The 18,506-nt window shown below is 40.6% G+C and overlaps 2 protein-coding genes across 9 annotated transcripts in view; one reads left to right on the top strand and one right to left on the bottom strand.

Annotated features, from left to right (window-relative positions):
- The window catches only part of TFCP2 (transcription factor CP2), a 60,766-nt gene that overhangs the window by 20,075 nt on the left and 22,185 nt on the right, over positions 1–18,506 (bottom strand). Inside the window, exon 2 of one of the 8 annotated variants that reach the window (XM_072797890.1) lies at positions 17,604–17,698. The exons of the other annotated variants lie outside the window; for them this stretch is intronic. Within the exon in view, the coding sequence (XP_072653991.1) occupies positions 17,604–17,692 (89 nt within the window). The 5' untranslated portion in view covers positions 17,693–17,698. The remainder of the gene's footprint in view (positions 1–17,603; positions 17,699–18,506) is intronic. 8 annotated transcript variants of the gene reach the window in all.
- Positions 8,459–10,202, top strand: LOC140617085 (heterogeneous nuclear ribonucleoprotein A1-like). Its single transcript, XM_072797905.1, has one exon. It carries the CDS (start codon positions 8,923–8,925, stop codon positions 9,475–9,477), a length of 555 nt encoding a protein of 184 aa, XP_072654006.1. The 5' UTR covers positions 8,459–8,922; the 3' UTR covers positions 9,478–10,202.

Below are 18,506 nucleotides of genomic sequence, written 5' to 3'. Positions count from 1 at the left end.
ATTCTCAAAATAAAATCTGTTTTAATTAACTGTAAAGAACTTGTGCATGTATTCACTAGAACAACTAAAGTTAAAAAGAATGACAACCCAAATGTTGGCAAGGATGTGGAGCAACCAGAACCCCTGTTCTTTGCCAGGAGGCGTTTAAAATAACAAAAGCAAAAAATAAAAAAATAAAATAAAATAACAAAAGCAATTTAGAAAAAGATTTGGCTGTTTCTTATAATAGTAAACATCTATCTGCCCTTTGATCCAGTGATTCTATTCATAGATACCTATTCAAGAGAAATGAAATTATAAGTCCACTCAAGGCTTGTACACAACTGCATATGGCATAAAAGCAAAAATTGGGAAGAATCCAAACGTTTATAATTAAGAAAACTAGATGCACAAACTGTGGTATATTCATACAATGGAATACCAGCAGTCAGCAAAAATGAAGGAATGCAATAACATGGATGAATCTCATAGACATAATACTGAACAAAAGAAGCTAGACAATAAGACTATAGAATGTACGATTCCATTTATATGATGTTCTAAAATAGGCAAAACCAAGGAGAACAGTGGTTTCCCGACAGGGCAGAGATTGATTTAGAAAATATACAACAGAACTTTCTGGGGAGATAAAAATGTTCTATACAATGCTAAGTGTGTGGGTTACACAGCAATTCTTTATATGCATTCTCAGCAATATGCATTCTCCCCAAAAGGTATGGAATTATGACATTCAGGTAAAAACAACCATTGAAAAGAAAATGGCTGAACTCATGTAAATCTTAGAGACATTATAAATTTTTATTGGAGAAAAAAATAAGCAGAAAATGTTCTGACTATTGTCCTAACAAATCCACAAAGGACCAATGAAAATTTAATGGCATAAATGCTTAAAAAAAAAGAAAAAGAGGAGTGGAGAGGGAAGAGAAAAGATATTCCTCTTTCTGCTGATGTCTAAATAGCAAGACTACGTTATTAGTTGAATCAGGGCACCCAAGATGCAAACCTTTTTTTTTTTTTTTTAAGATTTTATTTATTTATTCTTGAGAGTCAGAGAGGAGACACAGAGACATAGGCAGAGGGAGGAGCAGGCTCCATGAAGGGAGCCCTATGTGGGACTCAATCCTGGGACTCCAGGATCATGCCCTGGGCCAAAGGCAGGCGCTAAACCACTGCCACCCAGGCGTCCTGCAAACCAGTTTTTATGAACAAAAGTTTCTTGTTGCTAAAAAGTATTTCAAAGGCTAGAAAAACAAAGGGTGCTTTCCTCTCCCTGAGGTCTGGAGGTATATATGCTTTGCTCAAAGAGTTGGGGTTGAAGGGAGAAGGTGAAGAATCCTTTTTTCTGCCCATATTAATGTCAAGTGAAACATACTACTGATCCCTTGAGACTATATAACACTGGAGAAATACTGGGTTTTCTTAAAAAAAAGTGCTCCAACCCAGTTCTTCCACTTCTCAAAATGAGGAAGCTACTAATGCTCTCACAACAAATAGTACAGAAAATAAAGCAAAACACTACAAAACTTCAGAAACATGATGTTTGGGAGACTTTGTTGTCCTATCATGCTCAACAAGTATCTCAATACATATCATTCTCAAATACACACATCTGATGATTCCTTGAAAGATTAATGAAGATTATCAGGAATCAAGGCAAATCAGATTTTGCAACATAGCAACAGTTCAACCTTTTAGAGTGTAGGGCGTTTTTTCCTTCTTCTCAAATATTACTGCCTTGCAAGGCTAATACACAGCAATAGTCCCTAGTCTTCTCAATATAATGTGGCTTTACATCTAACCCCTCATGACTAACCAAAGGACTGTCATTTGATGCTGAAAATTTTTAAATTTATTCTAAAAGTTACCCCTAAAATTAACTAACTCAAAACAGGCAAACTAAATACACAAAATTTTATATTCTCATCAGATATTAAGATCCCGAAACCTCAAATATATTTGAGTTACTCATGTTCTTGCTACACTACATTTTTTTACCTTGCTGTGGGAGCAAGAGTACCATTCAGTTTCACATTCCTAGGGACAGAGGCTAAAGGTCACACTGGTGAACACAGCGCTAGGACTCTGTCTATAGCAAAACAGTAACAGATTAAGTAAGCAACAATTTTGGAAATGCAAAAGTCCGCTCCTTCTTAGAGGTAAACTGAGCATTGATTAGGAAAACCCACTGTGGTGGAGTCTAAGTAGTTGGTACCAATGTATAACTTGGCATTTTATTACATTTTCCAATTGCTTCATGTATTCTAAGTAATCTTTACACCCAATATGGGGCTTGAACTCACAAACCTGATATCAAGTGTTGCATGCTCCACCGACTGAGCCAGTCGGGCACCCCTGCTTCATGTATTTAATTCATTTCAATGAAACATAAGCTATTTGAAGGAGTAACTTCTCTTTTCTGTACTTAGCAAGTATTTGTGGATGTGATTTATAATTTTGCCTGCATTCTCCAGAACACTCAGCACTAGTACACCATGATCATTTTGGAGTCTGACACCTCACCATATCTCTGATCAAATATAAGGTACAGAAATCTCACCTGATAAAAAGATAAGTTGAGTATATGTTAAAAATGTGCATCGCCAAGTATAAATTCACACCACGAAGGGAAACATCAGAAAGCATCTGAGTGAAGGTAACAGAGGAACAATAGCATAATCAGGAGTGATCTTTCCTGTATGTAACTGGGATTCCATAAAGAGCCGCTTCATGGTCTCCTGAGCCATAAATCACTCTTCTGAGATACAGTAGCCTCTGAAAGGTCTGTACCAATTCACAACTAAGTACGAATTTACTTAACATTTTCCTCAGGCCTACCATCTGCTGAATGCCCTCTCTTAGAGAGCCCAAGAAGGGAGAGGGAAAGGTTTGATGAGCTCTACCTTGCATAAGAGAAGCAGATAGATAGTTTCCGTTTTCTTTGATGCTATGGACAACCTAACTTGGCATAATATGAGGTCCTGAACTTCTAACTTCCCTCATTTATGCCCTCATTTAGCTCCACCAAGATGAAAAGAAAACACCTGAAACAAAACACATCAATACCCCTATGTCAGTCCCAGGGTGAAAGGGCAAGAACTAGAGAAGCTACATTCTACTCTAAGGTCAACTTCAAAAGAAAAAAAATCCAGTAAATAACCAATCAGAACACCTTGAAAAAAGAGAGGAAAGCAGCATAATTTCCTCTCTTGCTTTAGGAAGATTTGTGGGAAGGTTAGAAGGGCAGACCAGGGAGACCTGGTAAGAAGAGATGGTCCTGCAAGTTTCAACACAAAGCCAGTGAGATGTCCTTACTACTGAGTAATGGTAAAATAAGAGTACTTTCTGGTAGGAGCCCTCTGTCACAAAAAGTAATAAATTGAAAAATCTCATTTAACTAAAAAGCACCATATATAATAATTTAAAAATTGTCGGGATGCCTGGGTTGCTCAGGGTGTGATTCTAGACTGGGGATAGAGTCCTGCATCAGGCTCCCTGTGAGAAGCCTGCTTCTCCCTCTGCCTGTGTCTCTGCCTCTCTCTCTGTGTCTCTCATGAATAAATAAATAGAATCTTTAAAAAAGAACAATAATAAAAAAACTAAAAATTGCCTTGCTAGGGTGCCTGGATGGCTCAGTTGGTTAAGTGTCTGACTCTTGGCTTCAGCTGAGGTCATGATCTCAGGGTTGTGAGACTAAGCCCCCCTCCGCACTAGGTATGGAGCCTGCTTGGGATTCTCTCTCTCTCTCTCCAACCCCTCCTCTACCCTCCCCTCTAAAAAAACTGCCTTCAGGGTGTCTAGGTGGCTTAGTCAATTAAGCAGCTGATATTTTATTTTGGCTCAGGTCATGATCTCAGGGTTGTAAGATTGAGCCCTATATTGGGTTCAGCAAGGAGTCTGCTTCTCTGCTTTTCTCCCTTCTTTCCCCCCACCCGCCCCTCCCGAGGCTCTCTAAAATAAATATATTTAGATAAATAACAATAAATTATAAATAAATAAATCTATAAATAAATACACCTTTTTAAAAAAATTGCCTTGGGGTGCCTGGGTGGCTCAGTTGGTTAAACATCTGCCTTCAGCTTGGGTCATGATCCCAGGACTCTGCATCGGGCTGTCTGTTCCAGGAGTCTGCTTCTCCCTCTTTCTCTGTCACTCCCCCTGCTCCTGTGTACACGCTCTCCCTCATAAATAAATAAAAACTTTTTTTTTTAAATTGCCTTGCTAATTATTCTATCACCCAGAAGGCAGGAGAAATGAGTGGAATTTTAATTCTGAACTGAATTTGACCAAGAAGAACCGATCAGAAAAGAGGAAGTGGTGGGAGCCTGAAAAGGAAGTAGCCAAGCCAGATAGGTAAAAAGAATAAAGAACACAGCCAGAGGTGGTTCCTAATCTCTTAGAGAACAGGCTTCAGAAAACAGTGACAACAGGACCCAAGCCCATGGCCCGAGATAATAAAAGGAGAGACAACAGGATTGAGGATCTCAAAGATGAAATTTTGCTAATCTCACATTATCGGAGATAGAGAGAAAAAAGAGGGGAGGTACCTAAAGAGGCTGAAGCTAAAAGGAAAGCTCACCATCAGCTCAGAATTTAAAGTACACGCTCAAGAAAAATATATATCAAAGGAAAGAAACTTTATTTATTTATTTTTATTTATGATAGTCACACACACAGAGAGAGAGAGAGAGAGAGAGGCAGAGACACAGGCAGAGGGAGAAGCAGGCCCCATGCACCGGGAGCCCGACGTGGGATACGATCCCGGGTCTCCAGGATCGCGCCCTGGGCCAAAGGCAGGCGCCAAACCGCTGCGCCACCCAGGGAATCCCGGAAAGAAACTTTAAAAAGTGGCATTGATATATATAAGAAGCTGGAGCTGAAGCCCAGAATGTGCTGAGACTTAAAAAGTATGAAGAAGGGGTGTCTAGGTGTCTCAGTCTGTTAAGTGTCTGCCTTCAGCTCAGGTCATGGTCCAAGGGTCCTGGGATCCAGCCCTGCATCAGGCTTCCAGCTCAGTGGAGAGCCTGCTTCTCCTTCTCCCTCTATTGCTCCCCCTGCTTATGCATATGCACTCATTCCCTCTCTCTGTCAAATAAATAAATAAAAGCTTAAAAAGTAAAAAGTATAAAGGCAGCACAGGTCTACCCTTTGATGTAAATAGCATATTACTACTAATTAATAGACTAATATATATTTTTTTAAGATTTTATTTATTTATTCATAAGAGACCCAGAGACAGAGGCAGAGACATAGGCAGAAAAGAAGCAGGCTCCATGCAGGGAGCCTGATGCAGGACTAGATCCTGGGACTCCAGGTTCACACCCTGGACCAAAGGCAGATGCTCAACTGGTGAGCCACGCAGGCATCCCAATACACTAACATATTAATTGTATTTGGGAAGGACACAGGGATCACTAGGAGCCATAACCAAACTAACTCATTTTCCTTTTCTTAATATAGTGTGACAAAGGAATAATGTAAACATAAATATTTCTGGATTTTCGAGGTGAAAAACATGAATTTTGTAATAGTTAAGTGGCTTCATAGATCACTAAACAACCATACCTAAAGAGTGCAAGTAAGTCTAGAAAGTTTAGTAGTATGGCATAGGACCCCAAAGAAATCTGTCCTCTGCAACATTTTTTAAAATAACTTGGATGGGGCGCCTGGGTGGCTCAGTTAGTTAAGTGTCTGCCTTTGACTCAGGTCATGATCCAGGAGTCCTGGGATTGAGCCTGAGTCTGGCACCCTGATCAGCTCCCCCTCTCAGGTAAATAAAATCTTGAAATAAATAAAATTTAAAAATAAAATGACTTGAATAATGACATTGAAGAGGATGATGGCAGAATATATAAATGATAGGATGAGAAAGCAAATATCCTGTATGATAGAATCAACTTTTAAGGTAATCCTAATTGGGGGATCCCTGGGTGGCTCAGTGGTTTGGCGCCTTCGGCCCAGGGCATGATCCTGAAGTCCCAGGACTGAGTCCCGCGTCGGGCTCCTGGCATGGAGCCTGCTTCTCCCTCTGCCTGTGTCTCTGCCTCTCTCTCTCTCTCTCTGGCTCTCATAAATAAATAAAAATAAAATCTTTAAAAAAAAAAATAAAGTAATCCTAATTGGCTGGAACAGGAGGTAAGATTTAATAAGGATAAATATAACATCACGCACTTAGAACTAAAAAACAGCAAAATGTCCCAATACATGTGAGATAGACTAGGGGTTTAATCTATTTCAGGGACACCTGGGTGGCTCAGCGGTTGAGCGTCTGCCTTTGGCTCAGGGCGTGATCCCGAGGTGCTAGGATCGAGTCCTGCGTCAGGCTCCCTGCATAGAGCCTGCTTCTCCCTCTGCTTGTGTCTCTGCTTCTCTGTTTGTGACTCTAATGAATAAATAAATAAAATCTTTAAAAAAAAAAATCTATTTCAATGAGACAAAAGGTATAACAATGGCAGCCAAAAATGCTGATAGTAGGTTTCATTAAAAACAAAGTCTGATAAGGGAAATGACATTCTTCTCTATGCAAATCAGACTACGCTTGAGCATTGGGCTTAGTTCTGAGTGTGGAACTTTAAAAAGAGTACTTTAAGGGGTGCCTCGGTGGCTCATCAAACATTTGACTCTTGGTTTCATGTCAGGTCATGATCTCAGGATTGTGGGATCAAGCCCCACAATGAGCTCTGCACTTAGCACGGAACCTGCTTGTCCTTCTCCCTCTGCTCTTCCCCCTGCTCTCTCCCTCTCTCAGAAATAAAAGTAAAATCTTTATTTTTTTAAAATTTATTTATTTATTTATGATAGTCACAGAGAGAGAGAGAGAGGCAGAGACACAGGCAGAGGGAGAAAGAAGCAGGCTCCATGCACCGGGAGCCCGACGTGGGATTCGATCCCGGGTCTCCAGGATCGTGCCCTGGGCCAAAGGCAGGCGCCAAACCACTGCGCCACCCAGGGATCCCCAAGTAAAATCTTTAAAAAAAGAAAGAGGACTTTAAAAATCTAAGAAAAGAATAGTGAGGGGACCTAGAGTCATGCCATTTGAAGAGTAAGTGAAGGAAATGAGGATGTTTGTCTGAAGCAAAGTCTTGTTCGGTCTGCTCCATAAAGAGAATTAATTATCAGTTCAGGATTGGACAAGCTGACCTTTAAAAAATGCCCTCCGTGGCTCCTGGGTGGCTCAGGGGTTGAGCATCTGCCTTTGGGTCAGGGTATGATCCTGGGGTTCTGGGGTCGAGTCCTGCATCAGGCTCCCTGCATGGAGCCTGCTTCTCCCTCTGCCTGTGTCTCTGCCTCTCTCTGTATCTCTCTCTCATGAATAAATAAAGTCTTTAAAAAATTAAATAAATAAAAAAAAATACGCCCTCCAAATCAACTCTATAATTTTATTATTCTAAAAAGAATTAATGTTTTGAGTCTGTTCGGGTTTTTGAAACTGCACTGGGATAATCCTAAGGATCCTACATATTATTAGGAAGTACTAATTGGTATACAGTAGCCTTTAGTAGGCAGGAAATATCATCATTTCCTTGTGATTATAGTCAAAAGTATATTCTACAGCATCTGCTATAGAAGGTGGCAGGCAAATGATAACTATACAAGCCTATATATTATTGGCGAGACCAAACGGCTTGTAAACCTGTCTATGCTTTTTTAAAATTTCATTTTGACCTTTGTGTATTTCCGATGACAAAACAAGGACTAACCAAATCGTAATAAAGGCATGAACAACATCTAGGCATGCAAAACTTTCTGTATACCAAATCCAAAAGACTCATCACTGTAGTTTTCTCTAACACAAGTTCTAAAAACAGTATTTTCAGTTAATATGAAAACATAAAAAGGTTTTTAATTCTTAGAAAAAGTCTACATCTTATTTAGCCAAAGGTGATTTTAATGAACTGTGCTCTCAGAATACATTCTGCTAGGGACGCCTGGGTGGCTCAGCAGTTGGGCATCTGCCTTTGGCTCGGGGCATGACCCCTGGGTCCTGGGATCCAGTCCTGCATCGAGTTCCCTGCTGGGAGCCTGCTTCTCCCTCTGCCTGTGTCTCTGCCTCTCATGAATAAATAAATTTTTTTAAAAATCTAAAAAAGGGGCAGCCCAGGTAGCTCAGCTGTTTAGCGCTGCCTGCAGCCCAGGGCCTGATCCTGGAGACCCGGGATTGAGTCCCACATCAGGCTCCTTGCATGGAGGCTGCTTCTCCCTCTGCCTGTGTCTCTGCCTCTCTCTCTCTCTGTCTCATGAATAAATAAAATCTTTTTTAAAAAGTCTAAAAAAAAAAAAAAAGAATACATGATGCTAAACTATGTATGAACTAGCTGAGTAAGTGGAATACAAGTGTCCTGAGGTACTGGTAACTCCCTTTTTAAAAAGAAAACTTCAATCATTCATTCTAATATTTATTGAGTACCCACTAAAAACTACATATCAATTTTTTAAAATAAAATTACTTTCCTGCTCCTTTCTGCCCCTGGACGCCGCCGAGTAAGCATCGTTACAGTCTCCCCTCCCACCTCCGTCATGTCTAAGTCAGAGTCTCCCAAAGAGCCCGAGCAGCTGCGGAAGCTCTTCATCGGAGGTTTGAGCTTCGAAACGACCGATGAGAGTCTGAGGAGCCATTTTGAGCAATGGGGGACGCTTACGGACTGTGTGGTAATGAGAGACCCCAGCACCAAGCGCTCCAGAGGCTTTGGGTTCGTCACGTAGGCCACCGTGGAGGAGGGGGACGCGGCCATGAACGCCCGGCCGCACAAGGTGGACGGAAGAGTCGTGGAACCAAAGAGGGCTGTCTCCCGAGAAGATTCTCAAAGACCCGGTGCCCACTTAACTGTGAAAAAGATTTTTGTCGGTGGCATTAAAGAAGACACTGAAGAACATCATCTAAGAGATTATTTTGAACAGTAAGGGAAAATCGAAGTGATTGAGATCATGACTGACCGAGGCAGTGGCAAAAAGAGAGGTTTCGCTTTTGTGACCTTTGATGACCATGACTCTGTAGACAAGATTGTCATTCAAAAATACCATCCTGTGAATGGCCACAACTGTGAAGTAAGGAAAGCCCTATCGAAGCAAGAGATGGCTAGTGCTTCGTCCAGCCAAAGAGGCCGAAGTGGTTCTGGAAACTTTGGTGGTGGTCGTGGAGGTGGTTTTGGTGGGAATGACAACTTTGGTCGTGGAGGAAACTTCAGTGGTCGAGGTGGCTTCGGTGGCAGTCGAGGTGGTGGTGGATACGGTGGCAGTGGGGATGGCTATAACGGATTTGGTAATGACGGAAGCAACTTTGGAGGTGTCGGAAGCTATAACGATTTTGGCAATTACAATAATCAATCCTCAAATTTTGGACCCATGAAAGGAGGAAATTTTGGAGGCAGAAGCTCTGGCCCCTTTGGTGGTGGAGGCCAATACTTTGCCAAACCACGAAACCAAGGTGGCTATGGCGGTTCCAGCAGCAGCAGCAGCTATGGCAGTGGCAGAAGGTTTTAATTACTGCCAGGAAACAAAGCTTAGCAGGAGAGGAGAGCCAGAGAAGTGACAGGGAAGCTACAGGTTACAACAGATTTGTGAACTCAGCCAAGCACAGTGGTGGCAGGGCCTAGCTGCTACAAAGAAGACATGTTTTAGACAATACTCATGTGTATGGGCAAAAAACTCGAGGACTGTATTTGTGACTAATTGTATAACAGGTTATTTTAGTTTCTGTTCTGTGGAAAGTGTAAAGCATTCCAACAAAGGGTTTTAATGTAGATTTTTTTTTTTTGCACCCATGCTGTTGATTGCTAAATGTAATAGTCTGATCATGACGCTGAATAAATGTGTCTTTTTTTAAATGTGCTGTGTAAAGTTAGTCTATTCTGAAGCCATCTTGGTAAACTACCCCAACAGTGTGAAGTTAGAATTCCTTCAGGGTGATGCCAGGTTCCACTCGAAATTTATTTGCAACCTGCTTGGGCACAGAAGCCATTGTCTCCACAAACCTTGGTGTGGTTGAACTGACAGTTAATGTGTTGTGACCTGGAGTTCACCGTTAAAAGGGTCACCCAAGCAAAGTCCTGGAGTTTATTTGGTTATTATGATTGTTGGCACATCCTATGCAATATATCTAAATTGAATTATGGTATCAGATAAAATTATAGATGGGATTAAAGCTTGTGTATCATCCATTATCATGTGTAATCAATAAACGATTTAATATTCTCTTGAAAAAAAAATTACTTTCCTGTTTTATTCTTTTATTTCCCCTTCCTTCGGTCTTCCATGTTTCAGTAATAGGCAATGAATGGCACATCTTTTTAGTTCTTATGATTTTTTTAATGCAGTTTATGACATCATCTATTCCCCATCCTGTACTCACTTCTCCCATTTCAATTTACTAAGTTCTTTTCCATTTATGCTTAACTTGCACCTAAATAGTTGCTAGACACTTCCTATCTATGGAAGAGGAAATGCTAAACAAAGAGCTTGGGGGAAAAAGGAAAATAAATGAAATCTAGATGATTCAAATGTGGCCTTGTTTTTTTATTTTTTATTTTTGGCCTTGTTTTTTTGTTGTTGGTTTTCTTCTAATGGGGAGGGGGCAGAGGGTATGGACGAGAAAGAACTTTTTTTTCAATATTTTTTTTCTTTATTTATTTATGATAGTCACACAGAGAGAGAGAGAGAGGCAGAGACACAGGCAGAAGGAGAAGCAGGCTCCATGCACCGGGAGCCCGACGTGGGATTCGATCCCGGGTCTCCAGGATCACGCCCTGGGCCAAAGGCAGGCGCCAAACCACTGCGCCACCCAGGGATCCCCGAGAAAGAACTTTTTAAAATAGATGTATTTTGAGAGCGCAGGCACACACATACACAGGCAGGGGTGGGGATGGTCAGGACAGAGGGAGAGGAAGAAAGAATCTCAGGCAAACTCCACACTGAGCGTGGAGCCAGACTGAGGGCTGGATCTCATGACTGTGAGATCACGACCCGAGCAGAAATCAACAAGAGTCAGACACCTAACAGACTGAGCTAACCACCCAGGCATCCCGGGAATGATCTTTAAGATGGATAGTTAGCTTTCACGTTTGTGTTTTGAGGAACCTTAAATTGCCAGGTAAGAAATCTGGCTACCCTGCTGGAGAGACCATATGGAGTAGCTAAGTGCAGAGGGAGAGGCCTTAAGGCTATGTGGAAAGAGACAGCGAGCCAGCCCAGTGTCTCAGCACAGCCCCAACATTAGACACATGAGCGAGCCACCGTGGATGTTTCAGCCCAGGTCCCCAGATGACTGCATCCTCACCTGACACCACATGAAGCAGATCAATACACAGATTCATGAGAAATCATAAATTGTTGTTTTAAGCGACTACATTTTGGGGGTGGTCTGTTAAGTAGTAAGAGGAATAGTTCCTGTTCCAATGTTTTTATTTATTTATTTTTTTTTAAAGATTTATTTATTTATTTATTCATGAGAAACACACAGAGAGAGGGAGAGGCAGAGACATAGGCAGAGGGAGAAGCAGGCTCCATGCAAGGAGCCCGATGTGGGACTTGATCCCTGGTCTCCAGGATCAAATCCTGGGCTGCAGGCGGCACTAAACCGCTGCACCACCGGGGCTGCCCTGTTCCAATGTTTTTAAAGAATTCTTAGAGCACCTGGGTGGCTCAGTCAGCTAAGTGTCTGATTTCAGCTCAGGTTTTGATCCCAGGGTCCTGGGATTGAACCCTTTGTAGGGCTCTGCACTCAGTGGGGAGCCTGTTTCTCCCTTTCCCTCTTTCTCTGCCCCTCCCCCTGCTGTGCACGCTTCCTCTCAAATAAATAAAATCTTAAAAAAAAAAATAGAATTCTTTACGGCCAAACTTAATAGTTGTGGTGAATACATAAAGACATTAAATCATACTTATTTAGAAGAAATATTAGGGACAACTGGGTGGCTCAGTGGTTGAGTGTCTGCCTTCAGCTCAGGGCGTGGTCTCAGGGTTCCATAACTGAATCCTGCAGCAGGTTCCCCACAGGGAGCCTGCTTCTCCCTCTGCCTAAATCTCTGCCTCTCTCTGTCTCTCATGAATAAATGAATAAAATCTTTAAAAAGAAAAGACATATTTAAAAACTCACACACACAGGGAAAAAAGGTACATTCCAAAAGGCACTATATGGTATTTCAGGAAAAATAAACAACATATCACACAACCATCTCAGAATACAGTATGACAACTCCAATCACTTAAATTACCTTTTAAAACAATCCAATAGGGCAGCCCCGGTGGCGCAGTGGTTTACTGCTGCCTGCAGCCCAGGGTGTGATCCTGGAGACCCGGGATCGAGTCCCACATCGGGCTCCTTGCATGGAGCCTGCTTCTCCCTCTGCCTGTGTCTCTGCCCCTCTCTCTCTCTCTCTCTCTGTGTCTCTCATGAATAAATAAACAAAATCTTTAAAAAAATAAAAATAAAAAAAATAAAACAATCCAATAATTCCAGTACTAGGTATTTACCCAAAGAAAACTAAAACACTGATTTGAAAAGATATGTGCACCCCTGTGTATACTGCAGTATTTACAATAGCCAAGAAAGCAACCTAAGTGTCTACCGATAGATGAATGGATAAGGAAGAGGTGGTATACAGACACGATGGAATATTATGCAGTCACCAAAAGGGATGAGAACTTACCATTTGTGGCAATATGGATGGACCTAGAAGGTATTATGCTAAGTGAAATAAGTCAGCCTGAGAAAGACTAATACCATATGAATCCACATATACCTGGAATCTAAAAAACAAATGAATAAACAAAAAGCAGAATCAGACCTAGAGAGAACAAACTGATGGTTGCCAGAGGGAAGGAGGGAGCAAAGGGATGGTCAAAATGGGTGAAGGGGAGTGGTAGATACAGGCATCCAGTTATGGAATGAATAAGTCACAGAAATAAAAGGCACAGCATAGGGAATACATTCAATAATGTTGTATTAGCACTGTATGGCGAACAGATGGCAGCTACACTTGTGGTGAGCACAGCATAAACATATAGAGAAGCTGAATCATCATGTTGCCCACCTGAAACTAATATACTATGGTATATCAATTATACTCAAATTTTAAATATTTAAATAATAAATAAATAAATAAATAAATAAATAAATAAATAAATAAAATTAATGCCATAAAAACTACACTGCCAATGAAACACTTATTTTCACTCTTCTGGTAAAGAATTTGAACAATATGGTCAGATCCAAAGAATAAGCAACTGGGTAAAAAAACAAAGTGTGAGAGACAGTATGAGAAAAAGAAAGAAATATAAATGTGCAGAGTTATCAGTCTGGCCCCATTAAGAGAATGATAGGACAATCACCTCTTTCCCTCCATCTTTTTCACATGCGTTAGTCTTATGGCTTTCAAATTTTTCTGAATACCATTTACATTAGGTAAGTCATGGGGGGAGGGGTGGCACAGAGGGAGAAGAAGAGAGAATCTTAGGCCTAACATGGGGCTGGATCTCATGACCCTGAGATCATGACTTGAGCCAAAATCAAGAGTCGGACACTTAACCAATTGTGACACTCAGGTGCCCCAAGTAAGTTATTTTTATATTAAGACCCAGTACAGGGGGGGATCCCTGGGTGGCGCAGCGGTTTGGCACCTGCCTTTGGCCCAGGGCGCGATCCTGGAGACCCGGGATCGAATCCCACATCGGGCTCCCAGTGCATGGAGCCTGCTTCTCCCTCTGCCTATGTCTCTGCCTCTCTCTCTCTCTCTCTCTCTCTGTGTATGACTATCATAAATAAATAAAAATTAAAAAAAAAAAAAAAGACTCAGTACAGGGACACGTGGGTGGCTTAGTAGTTGAACGTCTGCCTTTGGCTCAGGCTGTGATCCCGGCATCCCGGGATTGAGTTCTGCATCAGGCTCCCTGCACGGAGCCTGCTTCTCCCTCTGCCTATGTCTCTGGCTCTGCATCTCTCTGACTCTCTCGAATAAATGAATAAAATCTTTAAAAAAAAAAAAAAAAAAAGACCCAGTATATGTGTCTACAGAACTGAAACAAATTTCATAAAACAATACTTATTAATTTGGTATTTTCTTTTTATTTTTAAGATTTTATTTATTTATTCATGAGAGACACAGAGAAAGAGAGAGAAGCAGAGATACAGGCAGAGGGAGAAGCAGGCTCCATGCAGGGAGCCCGACCTGGGACTCGATCCAGGGTCTCCAGGATCACACCCTGGACTGAAGGTGGTGCTAAACCACTGAGTCACCCGGGCTGCCCAATTTGGTATTTTCCTTTTTACTTTAATTTTTTATAGTGTTGACCACAACCAGAGTATCTTTCCCTTAAAACTTTGTACTAAATTAAATTAAGTTTATTTACAGTCCCTTTATCAGTACTCAAAAAACTAACAATGGGGCTGATGGCTTAGTGGGTTAAATGTCTGCCTTTAGGTCATGGAATCGAGCCCTGAGTTGGGTTCCCTGCTCAGCTGGTTGTCTGTTTCTCCCTCTCTCTCTGCCCATCCCCGCCACGTCCCCGCCACTTCCCCACCACGGTTTATGCGCTCTCTCAAATAAATAAATAAAATCTTAAAAAAACAAAAAAAAAATTTTTTTAAGTACACAATAAAAGACAATTCTTCCAGATCAGAATGTCATTCAGCTATTTAAGAACAAGGATATTATCTACTTTAATAGATAATTAAACAAATATAGACTCACATAGAGACTAAACACAGATGATACTCAACAGAAAAGTGACTCTTCCCTACGACCCAGCAATTGCACTACTGGATATTTACTCCAAAGATACAAATGTGGTGAAACAAAGGGACACCTGCACCCCAATGTTCATAGCAGCAATGTCCACAAGAGCCAAACTGTGGAAGGAGCTGAGATGTTTTTTGACAGATGTCTGGATAAAGAAGATGTGGTGTATGGATACAATGGAATATTACTCAGCCATCAGAGAGGATGAATACCTAACATTTATATTAATGTAGATGGAACTGGAGGATATAATGCTGAGTGAAATAAGTCAATCGAGGAAAGACAATTATCATATGGTTTCACTCATATTTGGAATATAAGAAATAGTGCAAGGGGCCACAAGGGAAGGGAGGGGAAACTGAACGGGGAAAAATCAGAGAGGAAGACAAAGCATGAGAGACTCTTAACCCTGGGAAACAAACTGAGGGTTGCTAAAGAGGAGGTGACAGGCATTAAGGAGGGTACATATGATGAGCACTTGGTGTTATACTATATGTTGGCAAATTGAAATTAAATTTAAAAAAATAATTTTTTTTAAATAATAAATTTTAAAAAAGAAAAAAGTGACTCTTCCTCCACTCATTCTTATTAGCTCCCTTTTGGCTCTCTCATTTTTAAACTCATACAGCACATAACTCTCCACTGCAAAGCAATGAAGAGCACTGCTAAATCTAAAGGCCAGTATGTTCGCACTGAAGACTGGGTTGAAAATTGTGATCCCAATCCTGCTTTTTAAATTGGAAAATATTTGGAAGTAAAATTGTTTTTAAGTCATCTTCTGCTGTAACTTGTAGACTGAATTACTAAATTATAGCAGTCAGATCTGTATAAATGGTATATAAGGGATCCCTGGGTGGTGCAGCGGTTTGGCGCCTGCCTTTGGCCCAGGGCACGATCCTGGAGACCCGGGATTGAATCCCACCTCAGGCTCCCCGTGCATGGAGCCTGTTTCTCCCTCAGCCTATGTCTCTGCCTCTCTCTCTCTCTCTGTGTGACTATCATAAAAAAAAAAAAAAAAAAAAAAAAAATGGTATATAAATATCAGTGGCTGTTAACCTCAACAACATAATAACAATTAATTGTGGGGGTGAGAGGAGTGGTCAGAACTTCTTTCCAGGCCATATCCTGTACCAATTAAATCAGAAGCGAGGAGGGGGAGGGATGGATGGTGAGCTTAATTACTTGGTGCTGTCTTTTGTGTGTGTATGTGTGTGTGTGTGTGTGTGTGTGAATGTGCACGCGCACTATGTCTTAATAAGCCAATGTAATGGGTTTGATCTTTATGTCATCTAAGATGACCACCTCTCTATACCAAAATCTGATTTTAGAGGTTCTCAGTGAGCCATCTTGAAACATTACCTCTAAAGGAAAGGTTGTTTCTTCAGGTCTATGCATATCTATCACCAAATCCAACTACTAGCGGGAAAATACTCAGCTTGACACTGAATCTGTAAATCTCTTTAATCTTTTTTTAATTTCCATATATTCAGCAAATAGTCTTTGAGCCCTATTTTAGGTGGCAGGATGACAAACCAATCATCAGGTTATGGATGAGGTCCCCTTATAAAGTATAGCATCATTGTCTAAATGTTTATCTCTGCACAGCAATAAATCATACTGCATTATTCTACAAATACCTATTATTTTCCTGCATTCCAGTTCATTGTCCTTACAGTATTACAAACACTCAAGTAAGCATAAATGAATTATTTTAAAATTTAGAGCAAAAATGATATAACTCAAAAAGGCTTTAGTATATCTCTAGCAGGTGTTTTATACAACTCTGCCCTAAGTAGCTTAACTCCACTACTCCCTTGCAACTTCAAACCTGGAATGCAGACTGTCCAGTGAGTAGGACATTAAAATGCCAAGTGAGCAACAGTTAAAAACACCACATCTGGATTTTATGCTAAAACTGTCCCTGATACAGATATGGGTCATCTGATAAGTCTTTCTTTAGAAATAGTATTTCTAGAACTTTTTTCCAGATCTCAATAGTGGGCTTAATGTTCCTTAAGCACTTTAAGAAGTACTTAGGGATATAAACTATTCTATTTCTTCAGCACAGTTTATGAGAGACCAGCGGTTTGAAAGTTGTTGTTCACTATGTAGATCTCAAAGTTTACTCCAAAATGAAGCTAATATCTCTTCCCCCACCTAGTCTCTGAATCTCCCTCATTTCTATTCTGCTGAATTATTTGCCAATTACTACTTCTTTACTTCTACAAGCAATGTGCTTTTTATTTTCCCTTAGCCTAGAAAATCACTAAAAAGTTCTTACTTCAAACTTGTCTGCAAGCCTTATTTTGGAAGCTGTAAAGTATCTGACCAATGTCAGATACAAATCTACTTCCAGAAAACTTGTAAGATATTAAAAGTTTAATCAAAGAAATCTGAATAAAAAAAAAGAAAGAAATCTAAATCAGCAAAGCCCTATCTCAGGAGATTTGCCAGATATAGGCCTGCTTTCTCAGTTTTTTTCCTACATTACAGGATTAGCTCTTAGCAGCCTATAAATCTCATTAAAACACTGCTAATTGAAAACATCACCTGTGGCATCATTAATACCCATCTCTTTTATTAAATTTGGAATTACTGACTCTTCCCATTAAGTAATGAGTGGCAACCTGCAACAATATTCATGGGTTATTTATTCCAAGACTGACAATTTTGATAAAGTGGAACTCCCATTTCAGTATTCAAAATCTGATTACTATCACAGTATGACCTACATGGGAAAACAACAAGGGAAACCACACTTATGGTGCTGAGCCTCAAAGCTTCTTTTTAGGTCCACATGTGTACCAGTTGTTTTGTTTTGTTTTTTTTTCCCTCCAGTTCAGCTTCCCTCCCTCTTAATGGGTAAGTATCACTCACCACCTATCCTTTGGAGTTCTTCCGCCTTGCTCATTCCATCCCACTACCAAGCCTAGCTTCAAAGCCCCCAAATCTCCCAGATCTTCCATTCCTCCCTGCAGTGAAAGACAAGCAAAGATTTTTGGTTTTTTAAGGCTTTTAACTGCTAATGACATTTGGGAAAAATCCTAAAACTCCCAGAGCATTAGTCCTATGAAATGTTTAAAAAGGCTTTAGCTATCGCCCTCCCCTTCATGCTCACAGTGGTAGGACTTATGAAAATTGCTCTTCCTTCAGACCATATGTTTGATGAAAGCCAAGTCTTCTAAAATGGCCAACACACTCCCAGGAGGTATCTCAAATTAGGCTTGATGATGTAATCAAAGCAGAACTGTTATTTGCTACCTTTCTTTTATAGATAGTAAATAGAAGAAATGATTTGCATTTCTAAGGATATGCAGAGCAGAAGATAGCCAGTTCACTAAGCTTCAACCCTTCTCAGGAATGATAACTAGCTTCTTATCATTATCCTCCAATCTTCAGTCAGAGTAACCTTTAAAAATGTAAATTTAAAATGTCATTACTCTGTTTACAACTTTTCATGACTTCCTAGGGAAATCATGTCAAGGCACTAATTTCTCAGCTGAGCTCCTAAGGTCTTTCAAAGTGGACCCAGCTTACCTTTTCACACCTCATCTCTCATTACATGTCCCACATCTCTGTTCCCCTTTCAGAAGTTCCAGCCAACAAACTGCAATTGTTTTCCCTTATGCTCCTTCACTCCCAGCTCAACTACTACCACAGATTTTTTACATATAAATTCACATTTAACCCACGTAATAGTGCTGTGGGGCAGAAGGAACAGTGTCCCCCTCCTCATCTGCCATTTGTAGAAACTGAGACTCAAGTAATATGAGATGTTAA

Source organism: Canis lupus, chromosome 25 (genome assembly GCF_048164855.1).
Source record: "Canis lupus baileyi chromosome 25, mCanLup2.hap1, whole genome shotgun sequence".
NCBI classification, from domain to species: Eukaryota; Metazoa; Chordata; class Mammalia; order Carnivora; family Canidae; genus Canis; species Canis lupus.
Note: the sequence above shows the minus strand (reverse complement) of the source record. Positions and strands in the feature narration are given on the sequence as shown.

Coding starts and splice junctions, on each gene's coding strand:
- LOC140617085 (XM_072797905.1), top strand. CDS start 8,923: ATGACTGACCGAGGCAGTGGCAAAAAGAGAGGTTTCGCTTTTGTGACC.